At 35.2% G+C, this 24,506-nt stretch overlaps 1 protein-coding gene across 5 annotated transcripts in view; it reads left to right on the top strand.

The window, feature by feature from the left end:
• LOC150104886 (uncharacterized) overlaps nt 1-24,506 on the top strand; it is a 695,785-nt gene that overhangs the window by 112,292 nt on the left and 558,987 nt on the right. For all 5 annotated transcript variants that reach the window (XM_090395398.1, XM_090395401.1, XM_090395397.1 and 2 more), the window contains exon 5: nt 15,253-15,351. In XM_090395398.1, coding sequence (XP_090251524.1) covers nt 15,253-15,351 — 99 coding nt within the window. The remainder of the gene's footprint in view (nt 1-15,252; nt 15,352-24,506) is intronic.

Raw genomic sequence — 24,506 nt, 5'->3', positions numbered from 1 at the left:
TTTATTTATTTATTATTTGATAAGGGGTACTTGGTAATAATGAAAATTTAAGAAGTGGTGTGGATATCTGAAGTTTGAGAAACACTGATCCTTTAGGGCAGTGTTTCTCAAACTTGTTTCTTTTGTATTCACTGATTCCTGAATTCTACCTTTAATCAATTTTTTCAATACCTTAATCACCAGTCCTGAGATATTAATTGGTCTGTAATTGCTACTAATTTTGTCTTGGAGCCACTTTGATGTAACAACACCATCTTACCTTCTTTCCACTTCTTTGAATCCTTGCCAAAGCTTAGAATTAGACTAAACAATGTCAAAGGCATTGTCATTTCTCTTGTTATAGCACACAGTTGACATTCCATACAATCCCACTGCCATATATTCATCAATTTCCTGATATATATCCTCAATAAGTGTTCAGGCTACTATGACAACACTTATTTAAGTTTACATTATTATTAACTTCCTATCCACAATTTTCCTCCAAATTAGTCAGTTACTTATCAATACTCCAATATTGTCTTATTTAACTTTTTGTGCTTCTAAGGCACTAACTGAATCATCTACCTTGGCCTTCTTCTGGATCACTTGCTTGAAATCTTGGCATCAAACACCTGTTTTGCTAACCTTTCTTCATCCATTCTATTTAAGTGGCCATACCACCTTAGATTAGCTATGCTGACACATTTTCGAATGCTAACAATGTCGAGTTCCTTTCTAATATCTTCATTTTTAATATTCTGCTATTGATGCCATCTGTTCACTCCTCTAATTTTTCTCAGAACCCTCATATCTGCAGTCTCTAGTCTTTGATGAATTGCTTTATTTCTGAACCAACTCTCTGATTCATAACTTAACTGGTTCGGACACTGTCTTGTATATTGCTAGTTTGTTTTGGCCTTGACAGTACATATTAGTAATTGATGATAATGATATATATATATATAAATTTTTTTTTTTTTTAGAAAATATATGTTAATTATACTTTCATTTAAATATATATAAATAAATAAAAACAGCATGTTTTTTTGGAAACCAGCTCAAAAACAAAACAAACCAAAAATAAATAAATAATTTTTTATAAACATGACTCATCATTAAATTCTTGACATATACTCTCGGGGGCAGGGGGGTGTACAGGATGTGATAGTACTACATGAGAAGGTACATCATTACTAACTTCCTATCAACAATTTTCCTCCACATTAAACTGTTATTTGTCAAGACTCTAATACTTATCAGATCTTATATTGCTGTCTTCTAAGGCACTTTTTACTTTCCAATATCGTCTTATCGGTCTGCCTAGATCTTGGTTTTCCTCATGGGTCTTTTTCCTGCCATCCTAGCAAAGAACACTTGTTATGCCAATCTTTTCTCCCACAACTGTCCATTGTATTTTAATTACAAAAACTCATCTAAATTAAAAAAAAATGTTAAATCATCTTGCAGAACAGACACACACACATTTTTCAGCTTCTTCAGATACAAAATGTTTCAATAAGGAAATACTGTGAGTAGACATATTAATTAAAATTATAATAATGGAATTAACCCACGTAAAATATTATTTATTAGTAGAATTTTTGCCGGAGTATCATAGGCATCTTCAGTACATGTATAAAGCTAATTAAACAATAACTGACAATTCCAAAAGGTGCCACCTAAGTAGCTAATGTAAGATAACTAAAAAAGGTCGATAAATTTCCTAACTTTAAAAAAAAAAAAAATATATATATATATATATGAAAAATAAATTAGTTTGAATGACTATAATACCGAGAATAAAAAATAATAAAGTTTAATGCTGAGGTGCTACTAGTTTCGTTGAAAAAATCAACTTCTTCAGGTATCAAAGACAAAGAATTTCACACACACAGACAGATATTCATGCTTCTTCCCATCACTACCCAAAAATTTAAACCCTGGCACATCGAGCCAGATCTTTATTAACAGACAAAACAGAGATTGAAAATGAACTTAATTTACTAAAAAGGACTTTTGTCAACAATGGTTTCTCTCTTAAGAAGATTGATAAATTTATCTCTCACTGTCGTTCACCTTCTATTAAAGATTTTTCTTCCCCAAGAGCATTTATATCTTTGCCATACATCAGCGCTCTCTCTCTCTCCAAAACTGGCAAAAATTCTTAAGAAATTCAACATTAGAACATGTTTCACTAAGTTTCCAAAACTTCGCTCCATACTAAATCGACATAAAGTAAAACATATCCCTTTTCAGTATCCAGAAGTCTGCAAGATCATGTGTGAATATGGCAAACCATATTACTGTCAGACGGCTAAATCTATCCTTTTACTTATTGAGGAACTACAATAGGACCAGAGCTAGCACTCTCACAAGCTACGTTCTCTTCTCTATTAACTCAGATGAAGGCCACCAACTCCTCGTAGACTAGTCACAAATTCTAATATACATATGTGTTACGATGAGCTTGAAACAAAGATAATCGAATCTAAAGAAATATCCCTCAATTCATCCCATATAAACAACAGCCTTAGCTACAATCTTTCTGATGCACACATTGCCACTTGGGGTGCTTAAGGGTCAAAGCTGTATAACTGAGAGGAGACCTCCACATAGCCTTTAAAGGAATGCAGAGAACTGACCAGGGCTTTTGACCTAATGTCCAATCCTCACCTTCTTGTGGTGCACCCTGTTGGGTATCTACTTGGATACTGAGCAAACGAGGATGGGCTGGCAATTTGGGATTTAGCCGGGCAAATGTATTCTTATTGGTTAAACCAAAATAAAAAATGATGGTACGACATGACAAAATTTCATGCCGGCTGGGGCATCGCCCGGTTAAACAAGGCCCCCGTTGTTTTCGCCAGGGAACCAGGGCAAACAGCAAAAAGTCAGCTACTGGAACGAATCTGAAAACAAATCCCAACTCAACATCACCAGAGTTAAATATCGGTACTATCAACATAAGAAGCCTGAATGGCAAAGAAATGGAGCTAGCTGAGGAATTAGATAAGTACCAGATTGACATAATAGGGGTGACTGAAACAAAAAAGACAAAAACTGGTGAGATCTTTCTGAGCAATAAATACAAAATGTTATATTCAGGCAATGACAATCAACGAAAAGAAGGAGTACCCATAGTATTCAACACAAAATACGAGGCTAATCTTTTTGAATGGCAGTCATTCTCAAGTAGAGTGATCTGGGCTAATATCAGAATGGGGAATTCGACAATGAGACTTATTTGTGCCTATGGTCCCCACAGACGGATCTACTAAAGTAGAAGTGGAGGAATTTTTTGAGGCTTCAGAAAAAGCAACTGACACAATGAAAAATGAAAAGTTGGTCCTTGTTGGGGATCTAAATAGAGTAGGAAATGATTGTGAGACATACAAAAATATTTTGGGAAAATTTGGAGAAAAGAGCAAAGCTAATAATAATGGCAAATATCTGTTGGATTTCTGCTCAGGACATGGACTGGTTATTACTAACACCATGTTTCAACATAAAAATGTGCACAAATTCACATGGAGAGAAGAGGGAGGCTAGGAATAAGAAAAGTCTCATTGACTATGTTATTGTTGATAGTGATGTTTTCTCCCTGGTGCAGGACACCAGAGTGTACAGAGGATTTGAAATTGGAAGTGATCACTATTTAGTCTTGAACAGGATAAAATTGAATTTCATATTGAAAAGAATAACATGTAAGAACGTTTTAAAGCGAATAAAAGTTGAGCAGCTCTCAGATGTGAACTGTAGACTAAAATACACAAAGATTATTGAAGAAAAAATGAAAGAGTTTGAGAACAGGAATCAAACATTGGAGATTCAATGACAAACTCTGAAGAAAACATTGATTGATTCTGCCAGAGAGGCATGTGGTGAGGTTGTCTGCAAGGATAAAATAATCAGAACTTCCTGATGGGCAGAGGAAGTTAGAGAGGCAGTAAAGGAAAAGAAGAAAGCATATCAAAATTTCCTGTCAAATAAGTCTGCTTGTGCTCTTAGAGAATACAGAGACAAATGCAAGAATGCTAAACACTGTGTAAAACTAGCTAAACAAAAGTCATGGGAGGACTTTGGCAAGAATATAGAAAATAAATATCAAGAAGGTGGCAAAATATTCTGGAGGTTGTTGAAGAAGCTTAGTAATGGAGGAAAGAGTGCTGTAAAAGAAGTTAGAGATGATAAAGGTGACATGAAAACGGGAGAAAAGGATATTCTTGAAGTATGGAGTAATTACTTTGAAAAACTGCTAAATGAAACAAGCAGTGATGACAGCACAGTGGTAAAAAAACACTGACCAGGCATGCAGTCAGGAATACATATCCATACTTGAAGTAGAAAAAGCCATCAAAGGCTTGAAATGTAGAAAGGCAGCAGGAGTAGATGATATTTGACCAGAAATACTGAAGTATGGTGGTATAAGAGTTACGGTGGCTGCACTGCATAGTTCAGAAAGCTTGGACAGAGGGATAAATTCCTGATGATTGGAGTAGAGCTCTCATAGTACCCATATATAAAAAGGGAAATAAAACTGAATGTGAGAATTACAGAGGTATTTCCCTACTGAGTGTTCCTGGGAAGATCTATGCAAGTATACTTGAGAAACGGTTGAGAAGAATTGGTGAAGAACAAGCTGGATTCAGACCAAATAGAGGCTGTCAGGATCAGATCTTCACTTTACGACAAATAGTCGAGAAAGCATGGGAATATAACAGAGATCTGTATTTATGTTTTGTCGATTTGGAAAAGGCATGTGACAAGGTGCTAAGAGAGAAGCTATTCAATACGCTACAGTTATATGGTGTCAATGGGGCATTATATCAAGCAATACTTAGTGTTTATTTGAGTTGTAAGTCAGCAGTTAGAATTGAAGGAAGTACAGGAAGATGGTTTAATGTTAGATCTGGTGTGAGACATCCCTGTCTCACACCAGATCCCCTCTGTTATTCATTATCTATATGGATCACATTATGAAGGAAAGTGGTATTAAACATGATATCAAAATTGGAGATGTTGATGTCAGCTGTTTGCTTTATGCGGATGATGTTATACTTCTAAATAAATCCGCTACAAGTCTGCAAGATTCTCTGACTAAATTGAATAGCTGTTGTAATAGATATGGTATGATGGTCAGCAATAAAAATACAAAGACAATGAAAATAGGCAGAATCATTGAAAATGTCAACTGTGTTGTGAATGGAGAACCTGTGGAACAAGTGAAACATTTCAGCTACTTAGGCACGATTTTTACTGAAGGTGGTAAATTAAATATAGAAATAGAAAACAGAATCAGCAAAGCTGGTATGGTAGGAAGTCAATTGAATAAATTCATATGGAATAAGAGAGAAATTAGTTGGAACACTAAATTAGCTGTATACAAGACAGTGTTCAAACTAGTTTTAACTTATAGATCTGAGAGCTGGGTCAGAAGTAAAACAGTTGACCAAAGACTAGAGACCGCAGATATGAGAGTCCTGAGAAAGATTTTAGGCGTGAACAGATGGCATCAATGGCAATATCATATTAAAAACGATTATATTAGGAAAGAACTTGACATTATCAGCATCCAGGAATGCGTTAGCAAAGCTAATCTCAGGTGGTATGGTCACTTAAACAGAATGGGCGAGGAAAGATTAGCAAAACAAGTGTTCTCTGCCAGGTTGGCAGCAAAACGACCCAGAGGAAGACCAAGATATAGGTGGATTGATACGGTGCAAAGTGCCTTAGACGATAGAAATATAAGATCTGATAATGTTGGAGTCTTGACAAGTAAGACTGGTTTTGAGGAAAATTGTAGATAGGAAGTTAGTAATGATGTAATTTTTTTCATGTAGTACTATCATATCCTTTACACCCCTTGAGGGTACATGGCAGGAATTTGATGATGATGATGATGACATTGCCATTGTCCAGTACTGGCATTCTCGTGATAACTCATGCACGTAGTCAACTTCAGTTGGAACTCCAGCACACATTCCTGTTTAAACTGTACTACTGTCTTTTATATTAGATATGTTGATGTAATTTTATGTCTCTGTTGTTTTTTATATAATTCTTTGTATTTGATACCTGAAGAAGTTGATTTTTTCAATGAAACTAGTAGTATGTCGGCATTAAACTTCATTCTTTTTTATAGTCATTCAAACTAATTTATTTTTCATAACATTATCTACCGAGTAAATATGGACGCCGATATACACACACACACACACACACACACACACACACACACAATAATTAAAAAAAAAGTTAGGAAAGATTAGCTGATTTATGAAGTACTAACTCCCACAAAGGGGATAGATGTAGACCATCGGATCTGTTTAAGTTAGGAAAGTGAAGTAAAGTTTTACATGCTTCTTTATAAAGTGTTCCATGACGAACCGACTTTTGTGATGTACCTGTCTTGTTCCATTGAACTCTATGTCTAGTGTTGATTGTATGCTCTGCAAGTTCAGACTGTTCAGGTTCAAGGTATTGAATATAAGATTGGTGTCGTTCTAGACGAATAAAAGCAGATCTTCCTGTTTGTCCAAAATAAGATAACCCACAAGAGCAAGGAATCTGGTATACAAATGGATAACTGACATGTGGAAGCTTGTCCTTTGGAGAAGTGAGAAAGGTGGAGATTTTTCTGATTGGTCAAAAGGCAACAAAATATTTAGTGGTTTTAAAACTTTTGCTATGCGTTCACTATTGCCTTTCACATAAGGGAAAAGAATAAGCTTTAATTTCTTCTGTATTTGAAGAGGAAGATATATCAAAACTACTCAAAGCTTTTTGATGAAGAGCTTTGAGTTTTCTTATATCCATTAGATAAAAAAAGAGTAAATAATATATTGCAATTCTTTCTGTAATAGTTCATCTGAAGAACAAAAGGAGTGGGTCTGATGAACCGGTGTTTTATTAGTTTCTGCCTTTTGACTGGGATGGTGATGAGATTCAGCATGGATATAATGGCCTGTATGAGTCTTCTTCCTATAGACTGAGAAATGTAGGTTATCATCTGGTTGGCGAAGAATTAAAAGATCTAAAAAGGCTAACTGCTTATTTACTTCTACTTCTAGGGTGAACTGGATCCTTGGATGGAGTGCATTTAATTTAGAGAGAAACTGTTGTAATTCATCAGAAGAGCCATTCCTGATAGCAAAAATGTCATCTACATATCTGAACCAATGAGTAGGCCTAGGAGAAATGTTGTCAAAAATACGTTGTTCAAAGTGCTCCATTAAGAAGTTGGCAATGGCAGGAGAAATAGGATTGCCCGTTGCTGTTCCTTCGATTTGTTGACATAACATGTTTTTAAAGGAAAAATGACCAGAATGTATTACAGAAACAAATATTTCAACAATGTCTGAAGGAAATTCTTGTTGCAGTAATTCAATGATGTCAGATAAAGGAACATTTAAATAATGAAACAGCATCTAAACTAATCATAATATCCGCAGTGTCCAAATGAACATCTGAAATTTTATTTTTGAAATCCAAAGTATTTTGTATATAAGTAGCAATTCTTTTAGTTGAAGAATTATCAATTTATACATGTACTGAAGATGCCTGTGCTACTCAGGCAAAAATTCTACTAATAAATAATATTTTACGTTAGTTAATTCTGTTATTATAATTTTAATTAAAGTCTACTCATGGTATTTCCTTACTGAAACATATATCAAGACTTTACGGAGAGAGTACTTCCAACACAGTGTACTTATACAGTGTACTAAATACAGTAAAATATTAGTAAAGAAGGCTAAATGCATTAACAAAACAGTATTCGTAAAGCACTGTAAGATAGCTCAGGTTATTCCAACTTGCTGTAAAATTAAAGAAGTTTATAGGTCCCAAAAAACTCATCGGATTTATTTGAAGGCCAGTAGGTCACTTTTAAATTATCAGCAACACAAAGCTAAAAAATCTCTCTCCCTCTTTAAATAGAGAAATTGTTGATATCAAGAATGCCCTAAAATCTGTATTAATGGTTGAAACGTTTAACACTATTTTGTGCATATCATCGACTTCATACCTAAAGGTTTTTAATGCTTCTCGTGATAAGTTAAAGCGTAAGTTTGATTCACTGATGAGCCACCCTAGATCCATTACTAATGTCTGTGATGCAGATAGAGTAGTTATCAATGTTTCTGGCCATCCACTAACAGATAGTGAACGTTTTGTTTTATCAAAAGGACATAATTTCGGTGTTGCTCCGAATAAGATACCCCCCCGGTGGATTTTTTTTTTAATAGCATAGACAGAGCTATTCGATCCTTATCCCAAAAAAACAGCCAACAGGACGCGTTTTGAATGTGAAAAAATTCTTTTTAATGCCAAGCCTCATTCTAATCTATCTTACTCTGAATTTAAAGCACTGAAATCACTGAAGAATAATAATAATTTAATTATTACGAAAGCTGACAAAGTTATTCTGTAAACGAATGCTGTAGTTATTCAAGATAGAAGAGAATATGAGAGAAAAATGTCTCTATTACTCTGCGACTATTCAACTTACATCGGATCCTACCAGGAGTCAATTAAAAAGACTTAAGTCTCTTATAGATAATGTATCTACATGGGATGAAGATCAAAAGAAAAAAATTAAAACCTTCGGTCGTCCACCTAGATTGTATGGTCTTCCAAAAGTTCATAAACCAGGTATTCCATTAAGACTAGTTGTAGATTGTATGGGTTGTATCACTTCTTCAACTAGAAGAATTGCCAACTTCTTTATGGAGCACTTTGAACAACATATTTTTGACAACATTTCTCCTAGACCTACTCATTGGTTCCAATATGTAGATGACATTTTTGCTATCTGGAATGGCTTTTCTGAATTACAACAGTTTCTCTCTAAATTAAATGCACTTCATCCAAGGATCCAGTTCACCCTAGAAGTAGAAGTAAATAAGCAGTTAGCCTTTTTAGATCTTTTAATTCTTCGCCAACCAGATGATAACCTACATTTCTCAGTCTATAGGAAGAAGACTCATACAGGCCATTATATCCATGCTGAATCTCATCACCATCCCAGTCAAAAGGCAGAAACTAATAAAACACTGGTTCATCAGACCCACTCCTTTTGTTCTTCAGATGAACTATTACAGAAAGAATTGCAATATATTATTTACTCTTTTTTTATCTAATGGATATAAGAAAACTCAAAGCTCTTCATCAAAAGAGCTTTGAGTAGTTTTGATATATCTTCCTCTTCAAATACAGAAGAAATTAAAGCTTATTCTTTTCCCTTATGTGAAAGGCATTAGTGAACACATAGCAAAAGTTTTAAAACCACTAAATATTTTGTTGCCTTTTGACCAATCAGAAAAATCTCCACCTTTCTCACTTCTCCAAAGGACAAGCTTCCACATGTCAGTTATCCATTTGTCTACCAGATTCCTTGCTCTTGTGGGTTATCTTATTTCGGACAAACAGGAAGATCTGCTTTTATTCGGCTTGAAGGACACCGATCTTATATTCAATACCTTGAACCTGAACAGTCTGAACTTGTAGAGCATGCAATCAACACTAGACATAGAATTCATTCGAAAGACAAGTCCTTCACAAAAGTCGGTTCGTCATGGAACGCTTTATAAAGAAGCATGTGAAACTTTACTTCACTCTCCTAACTTAAACAGATCCCATGGTCTACATCTATCCCCCTTTGTGGGAGATAGTACTTTATAAATCAGCTGATCTTTCTTAACTTTTTTAATTGTGTGCATATTTATTTATATATATATACAGGGTGTTCGGGATAAATTTGACAGTTTCGTAAGGAAAAAGAAAATCTTCTTTGTATCTATTAAATTTAATGAATTGACAAAACAACATTACAGGCAGAGTTAATTACAATACTATCAACAAGATTTACTCAAAATAACCACCATTAGCATCGATCACAGCTTCAATTCTGCTTCGGAACCTCGAACAAGCTGATGCTACAGTCTCCCTGGGAAGGGCCGCAAAAACTGTTTTAATTTTATCCATTAACTGGGCTTTTGTATTACTGGAAGTGCGATTGGTGTCTTTTTCAACTGCGCCCCATACAAAATAATCCATGGGGTTAAGGTCTGGGGAGTTTGGAGGCCAAACATTTGGACTGGTGAAGTCGTGGAAATTTTCAGACAACCATTTTTGACTTTTCCCAGAGGTGTGGCAAGGGGCCGAATCCTGCTGCCATACATACGGCCTACCATTGGCTACCCTTGTTATCCAGGGCTTGACTACAGTTAGCAACTCCACGAACAAAGCCCGAATTCCAATGCCAGGGTTCTTCAACACCTGTTCCTGCAGATTTGCAAGGAATTCTGCTGTACGAACGCAATCAGATCGTCTGCTAGGGATCTTTCTTCTTGCTACATCCTCGTAGTCACCATTGCAAGTCTCTAGTTCATGCCTGATTGTTTTTACTGTATTCAGGGAGCATTGGGCAGCAGTCGTAATATCCTTATTTTGATGGCGGGCACGAATCATCATGATACAAGTTATTCTCTTCCATGATTCAGGTGGGTTCCAGCTATCCATCCTTTCTGACATCTTGTATATGAATGAAGAAGGGTCCAAACTTTTAAATGAAGAGAAGTGTGTGTTAATACATGTAACTTACGGAAAAATATAATTAATTATAAATATGTCAAATTTATCCCGAACACCCTGTATATATATATATTATTTATTTATTTATCTTTTTTTTTTTTAAATAAGTTAGGAAATTTATTGACCTTTTTTAGTTATCTTACATTAGCTACTTAGGTGGCACCTTTTGGAATTGTCAGTTATTGTTTAATTAGCTTTATACATGTATCGAAGATGCCTGTGATACTCAAGCAAAAATTCTACTAATAAGTAGTATTTTACTTGAGTTAATTCTGTTATTATAATTTTAATTAATTTTTTGATTATGAAAAAGATTGAGTTTGTATTCAAACTCAATCTTTTTGATTCATTACTTCTGCTTTTGTTTGAAACAGACTCACTGGCATCACATTTTTCCTTCTTTGTGGTTTTTATCCTGGTGTTTAAAAAATTATGTTTATTCACCAAAGTTTACCTTTTAATTATAAAACTTTTCAAATGTTCCAAAATCCCTAAACATGCATGCCTGCTCTAAATGCAACTTGACGCTGTCATTTGCATGTGATCATAGAATGTTCTCTTAAAGGCCTTTATCATTTTATTGCTGCCTGCCTGAATATATCTTTCTCACAACGGATGAGACAAAAAGTTGAAGATTGAAGATTTTTCTTTCTCTCTGTCTGACTGGAAAACAAATGCAAATTGAATGCATTGTTATGCTAAAAATGAGTCAGAGTTGTGGGAAAAAAAATATTGAGTGCACATTTCTGTTTAACACACGTAAACCTCTATTGTGAACTTTCAAGAAACAAATAATTTGTTACAAACATTGCACATACTAATAAATTATTGATTCCCAATTTATTTAATGAACACATAATGCCTTATGAACATTTCACAAGTGTAGTCCACTGATATTTTGCAACGAGTGATGGATTCAGTTCATTACTCATCGTAAAATAGACACAACTATTATTCAGAGCAAAAAAATTACTTCTTAATTCCTCATTCTGCACAGTATTAATTAATGGCAGCAGGTGCACTTTGTATAATTCAGTAATTTTCCTTTCTGTGTCATACTGAATATTCTTAAGTTGCTGAATATGTTCTGCACATTAATATTGTACATGCTTACATATACAATTCTGCACTTTATTAAAATATGAAAAAAAAAAAAGTAGTGATTGTAAAACTGCTATTGTTGGATCCTACTTCTTCTCATTCTATACCTTGGATCCGACATGATTACTATTACGATGTTCTTAACTAATTGATAAGTTGTAAGTTGATTTCTAATTCAAATATAAAGAAAATTTATATTTAAAGGCTGCACCACTTTATATCTGAATTAGTTCAAGAATTGAAGATAAACCAACTCTCAACTACCCTTCCTTTATATGTTGTTATTATATATACTGGCCGAGTATATTTAACTTACTTATATTACCCGCTTTGGTTCGAATATTTTATGAATGGTGCAGTAAAAGAGATTCAAGCAAAATACATCTTTTGATTAACAAAAACAAACATTTAATTTTAGAATCACAAATTTTACACATAACTTCAAATTAGTAATTAAGATATCACAAACATTTTAACTTCTGATAAATTCAATCATACAAACTCAGACCATGGTAAATCTGTCATCTCTATAATAGTCTTCTTACAGTTCCTTAAGTTCCAAATACGACAAAAATTGCAGTAACACCTCTTCACAAACAAACACTTTTAAATTTACACTTCAGCTAATTTCTGCAATAGTTACTGTTAGTATAAGGAAATTCTAGGATGAAACTCGCACACTTTTCTGTATAGAAATATTAATGGTTGGAATAATCTTACTGATAATCTTCTTTCTTCATAAACTTACAAACATTTTTTATAACTGTAAACACTTGGAGCAGTATACGGCACTCATTAAAATAAATCTTCTAAGCAATAACTGAATTAATTATCGGTCACAATACACATAAACAAACGTTCTTGCTTGAAGTACTACTGATCACTCATTAATTAAGGCAATATACAACAATTCTTTAATTTGAGATTTTATATGCACAGTTGTTCATTCCTCCTGCATTCAAATAATTCTTTAGGCACTATAATTCTAAACACAGCTAATGGTAAACTTAACTTTACAGCCTCTACTATTCTTTAGTAACTTCGTGCTTTACTTCAAGGTTCCATTTGTCCTTGAAAGGTCGTCGCTGAAATTAAATCTCAACTCAAGTATCGCTAGTCTATTTAATAGTCTCTCAGCTGTTTTTCGTAGCTATAATTGTTATTCTACAACTTATTAGCTAACTGCTTCTCGACTAGTAGACTTAAATTAGCTGCTTGAGTAACTCGCCGACTCACTATTATTACACTCTGATTTCCGAATGCCCATTGCTCCGATTCTAACCCAATGCCAATCCTCTCTCTCTCTGTTTCCTCTCTATCTTTATTTTCAGCATTCCTCCTTTATATATGCGTTCTTCCTGCCTAAATTGTTCTCGTGATTTCTTTGACTAAAACTCTTTTCAATCAACATTCTCCTCACGCCGTGTTCCAAACTTGCGCTCGCTCACTTACATACGTCTCTCCATGACAACAAAACAAAACATAATAAAATTAGCTTTTGCATAACGTTAAGCTTCTACAAATAGGAATAAATGGAGAATATTTACATTTCAATTAATGCACAGTTAAATTATTAAATACAAGTTCTTATAATATTAATATAGTAATAAATAAAATAGCTTAATAATATTTAATATTATTAAATTATTAATACATATATCTTTGATTAAATAATTAAATATTAGACAAAATTAAGGTAGTTATATGAATATTAAATTATAAAATAAGTTATTTACATTAAATAATGTTTACAAGTCTAGCCTTTGTGATGGAAGATCATGTTGGATTCTGAACCAAATAATAATTACTCTAATCTCTACATAATCAGAATCCAACACTATAAACTGCAAAATATTTTTGATTGATTTCAGCACAAACAAAAATGGACAATAATTAAGTGATCTGAAAACAGTTAATTGCTTGTTTCTGTTGATGGTGTTTCAGTCATTCTACTCACTCTTCACTTGCAACAATTTTAAGAGACAAATTAAAAAAAATAATAATAATGTTTATACTTGTAATATAGGCCCTATTCAGTCTAGTTATTTGTAAAAAGAAAAAATCAGCTTTTGAATAAATAGCAATAAATAGTAATTTTACAATAAAATTTTTAGAACAAAATATTTTAGACTTGCACATTTTTACAATTGTTGTATAAAGGTAATTTATTTTAGAAATGCATTAACAAATTTTCCAATATATCTTCTAAAAATAAAAAATAAACTTGAAAAAAAATTAATATTTAACATATACACATATTTCTATGAACACATGTAAACAAGTTGTGATTGGTCTATCTTTATTATATGGTGTGATCTATTGTGGGCTTTGCAAGTTTATAATAGCCATTAACAGGTATCAAATGTCATTCATTTCAACAGGGAAGAAAAATTGTTAAACATTTTTCCACTTTTTTTTTTTTTTTTTTTTTAATTAGAAAAAAAAATTCCAACAACTAGCTCTAATCCAGAGTATTTTAATAATAGGTTGTGACACCTTTTCAGTATTTGTATATGGGAAATATATGACTTCTGCATTACTTCAACCTTGTTATCTCTTCTGGTTCCCACTGTTGAGACCTCAATAAAGGTTGAAACTGGTCTGGATAGTGGCTCTTCCCATAATGCATTGCATTTTACATATCCAAAAGGATGTTAAGGCAATTAATGCATAAAGTTTTATTATAAATGGTAAAAGGGCTTGTATACCAGCCTCTGTATACAAGTAACTTAGTCATGAAGATAATTCACATGCAGACTTTGTTTGCTTACACTTGGATAAAGGATTAAACAAGACTATAATTTCTTGGCATCTTTAATTTAAGGGGATAAAAAAAATTGCATGCCTTGGAAAATCATTGTCAAGCATATTTGACTGTGATTTAAAAAAAAAAAAAATTTTTTTTTTTAAATTTTCCATAAGAAAAATCATGGCAGTGCAGACATCGTGGTAAGCAGTATAAATGTGGCATATATTGACTGCATAGACTGAAGTTTCTCTCTCTTTTCTCTGATGAAGATTATTCAGAAGTCTTGGTCACATGGTTGGATCCCAGATTGGAATAGAGCTCTCATCACACCAATTTTATAAAAACAAAAAATGAAAGCAGTGGGAGAATTAGAGGCATATTTCTTACTGACTGCTTCAAGAAAGATTTATGCAAGCATACTCAAGAAAGGGCTAAATATTAAGAAATTTTATACTAGTCAGAAAGTTTTTGATTGGAAATCACTCATCAAATTTTAATTGTGTTATTCTTGTAATATCTTGTACGTACATTCTTGAGGGCATATTCCAGTAAATGATCATAAACTACAGTTGATACTTACTATAGGTAACCCATAGGAATCAAAAGAATAGTTTCTTGTAGTTGAAAAGTTTGGTCTCATGAATTTCTTTCAAAATAGAATTATTGCCCTTAAGTTTTTCATTAGTTTTAAGTTTTTCATTAGGATTTTTCAGTAGTTGTTTGCATTGCGTGCCTTTTACTATATTGAGAATTAATTTTATGTCTATTTGAACACTGTTTGAAATTTATACATTGTATGTTTAGGACTTTCTTATTATATTTTTTAGCCTGATACAAATTTAATAGTTGAACGACTAATGCAACTTAAGAAGTGTATCAAGCAAGTTACTTTGCTCATGAAAAATTTAGAAAAGACTGATGAACCGGTAAGTTTTAATTGCTAATGTTCTGCAAAGTCTGCCATTCAGAATTTATTTTACTTAGCATTTTATTGGCAATATTAATTTTATTCGTTAGCTGTAATATATTGGAAATTTAAGAGTCATATTATAGAAAGAAGCAGAAACTACATAGTAGATTTATAAATATTTTCCCCTTGATTAAACAGCATCAATGGTCCATAAACAGTCTCTTTGATGGGTGTACTGATTTTCTCCATGATATTCATCTTCATTTTCTGTTCTCATCAGATTTTTCATTAAAGTGAAAGTGAAGATGATTTATATGTATATATATAAATCTCTCTGCCTCCTGAATATGGTTTTCCTGTTTGTCAATTTTTTTCCCAAATGCTTAATTCTTTAAGCAAGCTACAAAATGTAATAAAAACTGCATCTCTGTCAATCATATGTTTCACTTAATGGAAGTTGACAGTATCGTATCTATTGAAAATGTTTTCGTTTGAGTTTCATGTTATTCTTTTAACATTTTAGATCTTTTCAAAGGTTAATCTCAAATATATAATTTTCAACAGCAAGTTGTGACTTTCAGCATATTGATCATTGAATGTGATGTCATCATTCTAAAAAACTAAGATGGCAGCATATCCATCTTATACAGCAAGTTTCAAGCAAATCTTGCCTATAATTGCACCATTAGCAAATCATTTGTATTTTCTTTTAATATATGTTTTAAAATTTCTAATTCAAATGCAGTACCATGGGCCACATTTTGATTTTGGGTTAGTTTATTATATTGCAGCTAATCACATGAGACTTTCATTCCATCCAAATGTGTTTTCATCATCAAATTCCTGATATGTGGTAGAGCCAGACCCAGAAATGTGTGTGTGTGGGGGGGGGATACAGAATATTATAATTGCACTACATGTAAAAATTACACCAATACTAACATCCAATCAACAATTTTCTTCCAAATTAATCTGTTACCTCTAAAGACTCCAACATTATCAGATCTTATATTTATTTCTGTCTTCTAAGGCACTTTTTTAGTATATTCAGTCCACTTATATCCTGTTAGTCTTTCTCCTGCCATCCTGATAAAGAACATGTGTTTTGCTAATCTTTCCTCTCCAATTCTGTCTTAAGTGAGACCATACCACCTGAGATTAGCTCTGCTAACACATTCTTGAATTCTAGCAATGCCAAGTTCTTTCCTGTTATCCTCATTTTCAATACGATATGCCACATTAATGTCACCTGTTCACTACACTAATCTTTCTCAGAACTCTCATATCTGTGATTTCCAGTCTTTGATCAAGAGTTTTATTTCTAACACAGCTCTCAGATCCATAAGTTAAAATTGATTTGAAAACTGTCTTGTATACAGCTAATTTAGTTAAAGATACCAAGCAATTTTATAAGCTAGGTTTTAAACCTTTTTCCCAAGTAAGCAAACAGAGAAGTAAGTCAAGTTTGTGCCTGAACATAGTTCAGGTCCGAGGCAACTCATAGTAAAGGTGGAGTAAACTCTGATCACTTTCTTTAGTATTTCCCCGTAATGCATGGCACATCCCCTTGCGGAGATGTATGATGCTATGCATTAAAGGCAAGGGTTTCGACCTTTATTGAGGTCTCGTCAGTGGGAGCCAGACCCAGAAATGCCAAGGTTGAAGTAATGCAGAGCTTATAAATTTTACCTAAACAAGTTGCCACAAGGTGCTTTGACCTTATTAAATAAAAATCTCAGGATGAGAATAAGATGTAGAAAGTTTTTTACCTTGGGTATATACTATGTTAAAGATACCAAGCAATTTTATAAGCTAGGTTTTGATCCTTTTTCCCAAGTAAGCAAACAGAGAAGTAAGTCAAGTTTGTGCCTGAACATAGTTCAGGTCTGAGGTAACTCATAGTAAAGATGGAGTAAACTCTGATCACTTTCTTTAGTATTTCCCCGTAATGCATAGCACATCCCCTTGCGGAGATGTATGATGCTATGCATTAAAGGCAAGGGTTTCGACAGACTGGTTTCGACCTTTATTGAGGTCTCATCAGTGGGAGCCAGACCCAGAAATGCCAAGGTTGAAGTAATTGCAGAGCTTATAAATTTTACCTAAACAAGTTGCCACAAGGTGCTTTGACCTTATTAAATAAAAATCTCAGGATGAGAATAAGATGTAGAAAGTTTTTTACCTTGGGTATATACTATGTTAAAGATACCAAGCAATTTTATAAGCTAGGTTTTAATCCTTTTTCCCAAGTAAGCAAACAGACAAGTAAGTCAAGTTTACACCTGAACATAGTTCAGGTCTGAGGCAACTCTTAGTAAAGATGGAGTAAGCTCTGATCACTTTCCTTAGTATTTCCCCTAATGCAAAGCACATCCCCTCGCGGATGTGCTTTTTTACTACGAGTTGCCTCAGACCTGTCTGTTTCCTTACTTGGGAAAAAGGATTAAAAATTGGCTTATAAAATTGCTTGGTATCTTTAACATAGTATATACCCAATGTAAAAAACTTTCTACATCTTACTCTCATTCTGAGATTTTTATTTAATAATGTCAAAGCACCTTGTGGCAACTTGTTTAGGTAAAATTTATAAGCTCTGCATTACTTCAACCTTGGCATTTCTGGGTCTGGCTCCCACTGACGAGACCTCAATAAAGGTCGAAACTGGTCTGGGTAGTGGCCTTTGCATTAGGGGAAATACTAAGGAAAGTGATTAGAGCCTACTCCACCTTTACTATGAGTTATTATTATTATTACCCAAGACCCCCATGGAGTCAAAGACTCATCTAGGAGGTCCTTTTATCAAACACACAGCTCATCATACCATGCTTTAAACACTCAAATTCTCTGCAGACACCACACTCTCAGGCAAGATATTCCAATCATTCACAACTCTGCATGAAAAAAACCTGCTTCCAGGGATGACCCCTGGTTCTCCCCTGATCTTCCACTATTTTCTGTAGAACCTCTCCAGCATTGATCCTATAACAACCCTTAATAACTTGTAGGTCTCTATCATATCTCCCCCTCCTCCTCCTCCTGTCTACCAGACTCTGCAAGTTGCATCTTCTCAATCTTTCCTCATACTCGACATTCCAGAAACCACCTTACAGCTAGAAACTGCCTTAGTCAGTCGCCTCTGGACCCTCTCCAACATCTCTTCATCCTTCTGAAAGCCAGGTGACCACATCTGGGCATAATAGTCCATCTTTGGCCTAATCAAAACCTTATACAATGGAACAAGAATCTCCCTACTTCTACAAATCAGTGTCCTCTGCATCATTCCCAGAAACCTGTGTTGTCTTCACAATTTTGGCCATGTGTCCCCTAAATTTCAGATTCACATTTCCTCCACCTCCGACAATATTATTGTTATTATTTCGGGCAACTCCAAGGAGTCGACAGACTCATCCAGGGAGGCCCTAACATCATCTCAAGAACAACTATTCGACATTCACACAGTATCTATCATACCTCGATTTAAACTCATTCATGGTCATAGTACCGACAACAGACTCTGGCAGCTTATTCCACTCATTCACCACTCTCCAAGTAAAAAAACCTAGCTCTAACACCCCTGCTAACCACATTCTTGCCCAGCTTTCATGTATGGCCCCTGGTCCTCCCACCACCAATCCTATTCTCAAAAATATCTTCTGGATTAATCCTATAGAAACCCTTCAGTAATTTGAATGTCTCAATCATATCACCCCTCTTCTGCCTATCGACCAATTTCTGTAACCCACAAATCTTCAACCTGTTCTCATGAAGTTCATTCCACAGACCTGCTATCATCTTGGTCACTCGTCTCTGGATCCGCTCCACTTCCTCCCCTTCAAGAAGAAACCCTGGCGCCCATATCTGGGCACAGTAGTCTAGATGGGGTCTTATTAAGGCTCCATATAGTGGAACAATAACTTGTTTGTCTCTGCTTGTTAAAGTATTTTTCAGCAACCAAAGTGATTTGATGAGCTGATTTAGCCACTTTTGCAATGTGCCCCCTAAACTTCAACTCCCTATCCACCAACACTCCCAAATCCCTGGCCTCATCAATCTCCTGGAGTAGGGTTCCACCAATGTGATATATTGCTGCTAATCTTTTCACCCCAAAATGCATAACCTTACACTTTGCCACATTAAATTGACGTCCATTTTCCTTAGCCCAGTCCTCCAAAGTATCCAAATCATTTTGCAAAATTTTGACATCCTGTGCACTCACAATTGCTCTACCCAACTTTGCATCATCAGCAAACAAGTGAACACTTCCTCTCAGATCCTTTCCTATATCGTTAATGAACAAATTGAAAAGTAGTGGTCCAAGAACAGAAACCTGTGGCACACCACTAGTCACAAGCCGTCTTTTGGACTCCACTCCTGAATAAACCACACTCTGGTATCTCTCCATCAACCACCCTCCTATCCATCCCCATCTGCTCCAGTTTACTGATTAGAGTTTCATGTGGTATCCTATCAAATACCTTAGCCAGGTCTAGCAGTATCACTGTAAACCCATTACCCTTATCCAGTTCAGCCGTCACTGTGTTATAAAACGGGAGCAAATTCCTGAGGCATGATCTTCCCTTCACAAAACCATGTTGTCCCCCATACAGTATCCCATTTTCATCTATCCAATCCTGTATTCTTCTCTTGACTAATTTCTCCAAGACCTTGACAACGATTCCTGACATGCTAATCGGTCGGTAATTTACAACAGCAGTCTTGGAACCTCCTTTATGCAGTGGAACTATTTTTCCCCTCTTTCCACCCCCTTGAGACTAACCCAGACCCGAGACGTAAATTAAACACAATGGTCAAGGGTACTGACAATTCTTTAGCTGCTTCACATATGACACGAGCTGGTATACCATCCAATCCTACAGATGTATTGACATTGAGATTTTGCAATAGACTACTCACCTCCACTTCATTCACCACAATTCCCGTATACTCTATTAGTTCATTCATTTCTGCAATGTCACCACCTGGAAGATATATTCTTGCAAAGTGCTCGCTCAGTAATTCAACTATATCAACTGATTCGGTTTCCTCCCCACCATCGGCATTCTTTAAAATCATTCTGCCATATACATTTTTTCTTTTACTTGCAACATATCGAAAAAACTGTTTAGGATTCTCTTTAGCCTGTATGGCCAATGTTCTTTCATAATCCTTTTTTGCTTTTCTTACCACACTCGTTACCCTTCTAGCCTGCACTTTATACCGTTCATGTGCCTGTCGGTCACCTTTCTCCTTAAATTCCTTAAATCCCATAGTTGTTTCTTTTGTTGCAGCTCAAGCTTAAAGGTGTTATTCATCCATTTAACCCCTACTTGATTTATTATTTGGACTCTAGGTATACAGTCAGCCATTGCTTCATGCAAACACTTCTTAACCGCCTCCCGTGCACTATAAAATTTTAGCCCTTGCAGTTGTACATGCCATGGCACTGAACCAGTCAATCTCCTAAGCTTGTCATACTTACCAGCCCGATAATTTCACATGTACCCTGTCTTAATTGTAAATTCCACACCTTTAGCCACCTCTCAAGTCAAGACCCTATGATCACTCTCACCAATTGGTGGCAACGTGGTCACATTCGTTACAGCCAAATTCTCAGATGCAGTTACCAGGTCAAGCACTCTCTGAACCCTAGTATTTTCCATTACATGCTGTCGCAGATAGTTATCCCTTAATAACTGCATAAAATCCAATTCCTTCCTCCCATGTGATCTCTCCTCCTTCCAATCAATGTTACCTTAGTTGAAATCTCCCATAATAATTTTCCTCCTTCCACTCATTTCTTCTATTTGCTTATGCATACTATCTCCACCATCCATTCCATCACCTGGTCTATAGCAGCACACAACTGTATATTTAGTTCTGCTAGTTTCAATCATACCTGAACTATGTTCATGCACAAACCTGATTTACTTGGGGAAAAGGATTAAAACCTAGCTTATAAAATTGCTTGGTATCTTTATCATAGTATATATCAAGGTAAAAAACGTTCTACAGCTAATTTAATGTTTTGACTAATTTCTCTTAAGGGGTGCTTAAGGGTCAAAGCTGTATAACTGAGAGGAGACCTCCACATAGCCTTTAAAGGAATGCGGAGAACCGACCAGGGCTTCTGACCTAATGTCCAATCCTCACCTTCTCGTGGTGCACCCTGTTGGGTATCTACTTTGATACTGAACGAACGAGGATGGGCTGGCAATTTGGGATTTAGCCGACCAAATTGTATTCTTATTGGTTAAACCAAAATAAAAAATGATGGTACAACATGACAAAATTTCATGCCGGCTGGGGCGTCGCCCGGTTAAACAAGGCCCCCGTTGTTTTCGCCAGGGAACCAGGGCGAACAATGAAAAGTCAGCTACTGGAACAAATCTGAAAACAAACCCCAACTCAACATCACCAGAGTTAAAGATCGGTACTATCAACGTAAGAAGCCTGAATGGCAAAGAAATGGAGCTAGCTGAGGAATTAGATAAGTACCAGATCGACATAATAGGGGTGACTGAAACAAAAAAGACCAAAACTGGTGAGATCTTTCTGAGCAATAAATACAAAATGTTATATTCAGAAAATAACAATCAAGGAAAAGAAGGAGTAGCCATAGTATTCAACACAAAATACGAGGCTAATTTTCTTGAATGGCAGTCAGTCTCAAGTAGAGTAATGTGGGCAAATATGAGAATGGGGAACTGGACAATGAGACTTATTTGTGCCTATGGTCCCACAGAAGGTTCTACTAAGGTAGAAGTGGAGGAATTTTTTGAGGCTTTAGAAAAAGCAACTGACACAATGAAAAAGGAAATGTTGGTCCTTGTTGGGGATCTAAATAGTAGAGTAGGAAATGATTGTGAGACATACAAAAATATTTTGGGAAAATTTGGAGAAAAGAGCAAAGCTAATAATAATGGCAAATATCTGTTGGATTTCTGCTCAGGACATGGACTGGTTATTACTAACACCATGTTCCAACATAAAAATGTGCACAAATTCACATGGAGAGAAGAGGCTAGGAATAAGAAAAGTCTCATTGACTATGTTATTGTTGATAGTGATGTTTTCTCCCTGGTGCAGGACACCAGAGTGTACAGAGGATTTGAAATTGGAAGTGATCACTATTTAGTCTTGAGCAGGATAAAATTGAATTTCATATTGAAAAGAATAACATGTAAGAAAGTTTTAAAGCGAATAAAAGTTGAGCAGCTCTCAGATGTAAACTGTAGACTAAAATACAGAAATATTATTGAAAAGAAAATGAAAGAGTTTGAGAGCAGGAATCAAACCTTGGAGATTCAGTGGCAAACTCTGAAGAAAACATTGATTGATTCTGCCAGAGAGGCATGTGGTGAGGTTGTGTGCAAAGATAAAAAAATCAGAACTCCCTGGTGGACACAGGAAGTTAAAGAGGCAGTGAAGGAAAAGAAGAAAGCATATCAAAAGTTCCTGGCAAATAAGTCAGCTTTTACTCTTACAGAATACAGAGACAAATGTAAGAAAGCTAAACAGTGTGTAAAACTAGCTAAACAAAAGTCATGGGAGGACTTTGGCAAGAATATAGAAAATAAATATCAAGAAGGTGGCAAATTATTTTGGAGGTTGTTGAAGAAGCTTAGGAATGGAGGAAAGAGTGCTGTAAAAGGAATTAGAGATGATAAAGGTGAAATGAAAACAGGAGAAAAAGATATCCTTGAAGTATGGAGTAATTACTTTGAAAAACTGCTAAATGAAACAAGCAGTGATGACAGCACAGTGGTAAAAAAACACTGACCAGGCATGCAGTCAGGAATACATATCCATACTTGAAGTAGAAAAAGCCATCAAAGGCTTGAAATGTGGAAAGGCAGCAGGAGTAGATGATATTCGACCAGAAATGCTGAAGTATGGTGGTATAAGAGTCTTACAGTGGCTGCACTGCATGGTTCAGAAAGCCTGGACAGAGGGACGAATTCCCGATGATTGGAGTAGAGCTCTCATAGTACCCATATATAAAAAGGGAAATAAAACTGAATGTGAGAATTACAGAGGTATTTCCCTACTGAGTGTTCCTGGCAAGATCTATGCAAGTATACTTGAGAAACGGTTGAGAAGAATTGTGGAAGAAAAGCTTGGTGAAGAACAAGCTGGATTCAGGCCAAATAGAGGCTGTCAGGATCAGATCTTCACTTTACGACAAATAGTCGAGAAAGCATGGGAATATAACAAAGATCTGTATTTAAGTTTTGTCGATTTGGAAAAGGCATATGACAAGGTGCCAAGAGAGAAGCTATTCAATACGCTGCAGTTATATGGTGTCAATGGGGCATTATATCAAGCAATACTTAGTCTTTATTTGAGTTGTGAGTCAGCAGTTAGAATTGAAGGAAGTACAGGAAGATGGTTTAATGTTAAATCTGGTGTGAGATAAGGATGTACATTATCCCCTCTGTTATTCATTATCTATATGGATCACATTATGAAGGAATGTGGTATTAAACCCGATATCAAAATTGGAGATGTTAATGTCAGCTCTTTGCTTTATGCGGATGATGTTATACTTCTAAATAAATCCGCTACAAGTCTGCAAGATTCTCTGACTAAATTGAATAGCTGTTGTAATAGATATGGTATGAAGGTCAGCAATAAAAAGACAAAGACAATGAAAATAGGCAGAATCATTGAAAATGTCAACTGTGTTGTGAATGGAGAACCTATGGAACAAGTAAAACATTTCAGCTACTTCAGCACAATTTTTAGTGAAGATGGTAAACTAAATATAGAAATAGACAACAGAATCAGAAAAGCTGGTATCGTGGGAAGTCAATTGAATAAATTCATATGGAATAAGAAAGAAATTAGTCGGAACACTAAATTAGCTGTATACAAGACTGTGTTCAAACCAATTTTAACTTATGGATCTGAGAGCTGGGTCAGAAGTAAAACACTTGACCAAAGACTAGAGACCGCAGATATGAGAGTCCTGAGAAAGATTAGAGGCGTGAACAGATGGCATCAATGGCAATATCATATTAAAAATGAGGATATTAGGAAAGAACTTGACATTGTCAGCATCCAGGAATGCGTTAGCAGAGCTAATCTCAGATGGTATGGTCACTTAAATAGAATGGGAGAGGAAAGATTAGCAAAACAAGTATTCTCTGCCAGGTTGGCAGGAAAACGACC

This window comes from Typopeltis vanoorti, chromosome 7, assembly GCF_054136105.1.
Source record: "Typopeltis vanoorti isolate ZY-2024b chromosome 7, IOZ_Tvanoo_1.0, whole genome shotgun sequence".
In the NCBI taxonomy this organism is placed as follows: domain Eukaryota; kingdom Metazoa; phylum Arthropoda; class Arachnida; order Uropygi; family Thelyphonidae; genus Typopeltis; species Typopeltis vanoorti.
The sequence above is the reverse complement of the archived record's forward strand: the minus strand, read 5'-3'. Positions and strand labels throughout refer to the sequence as shown.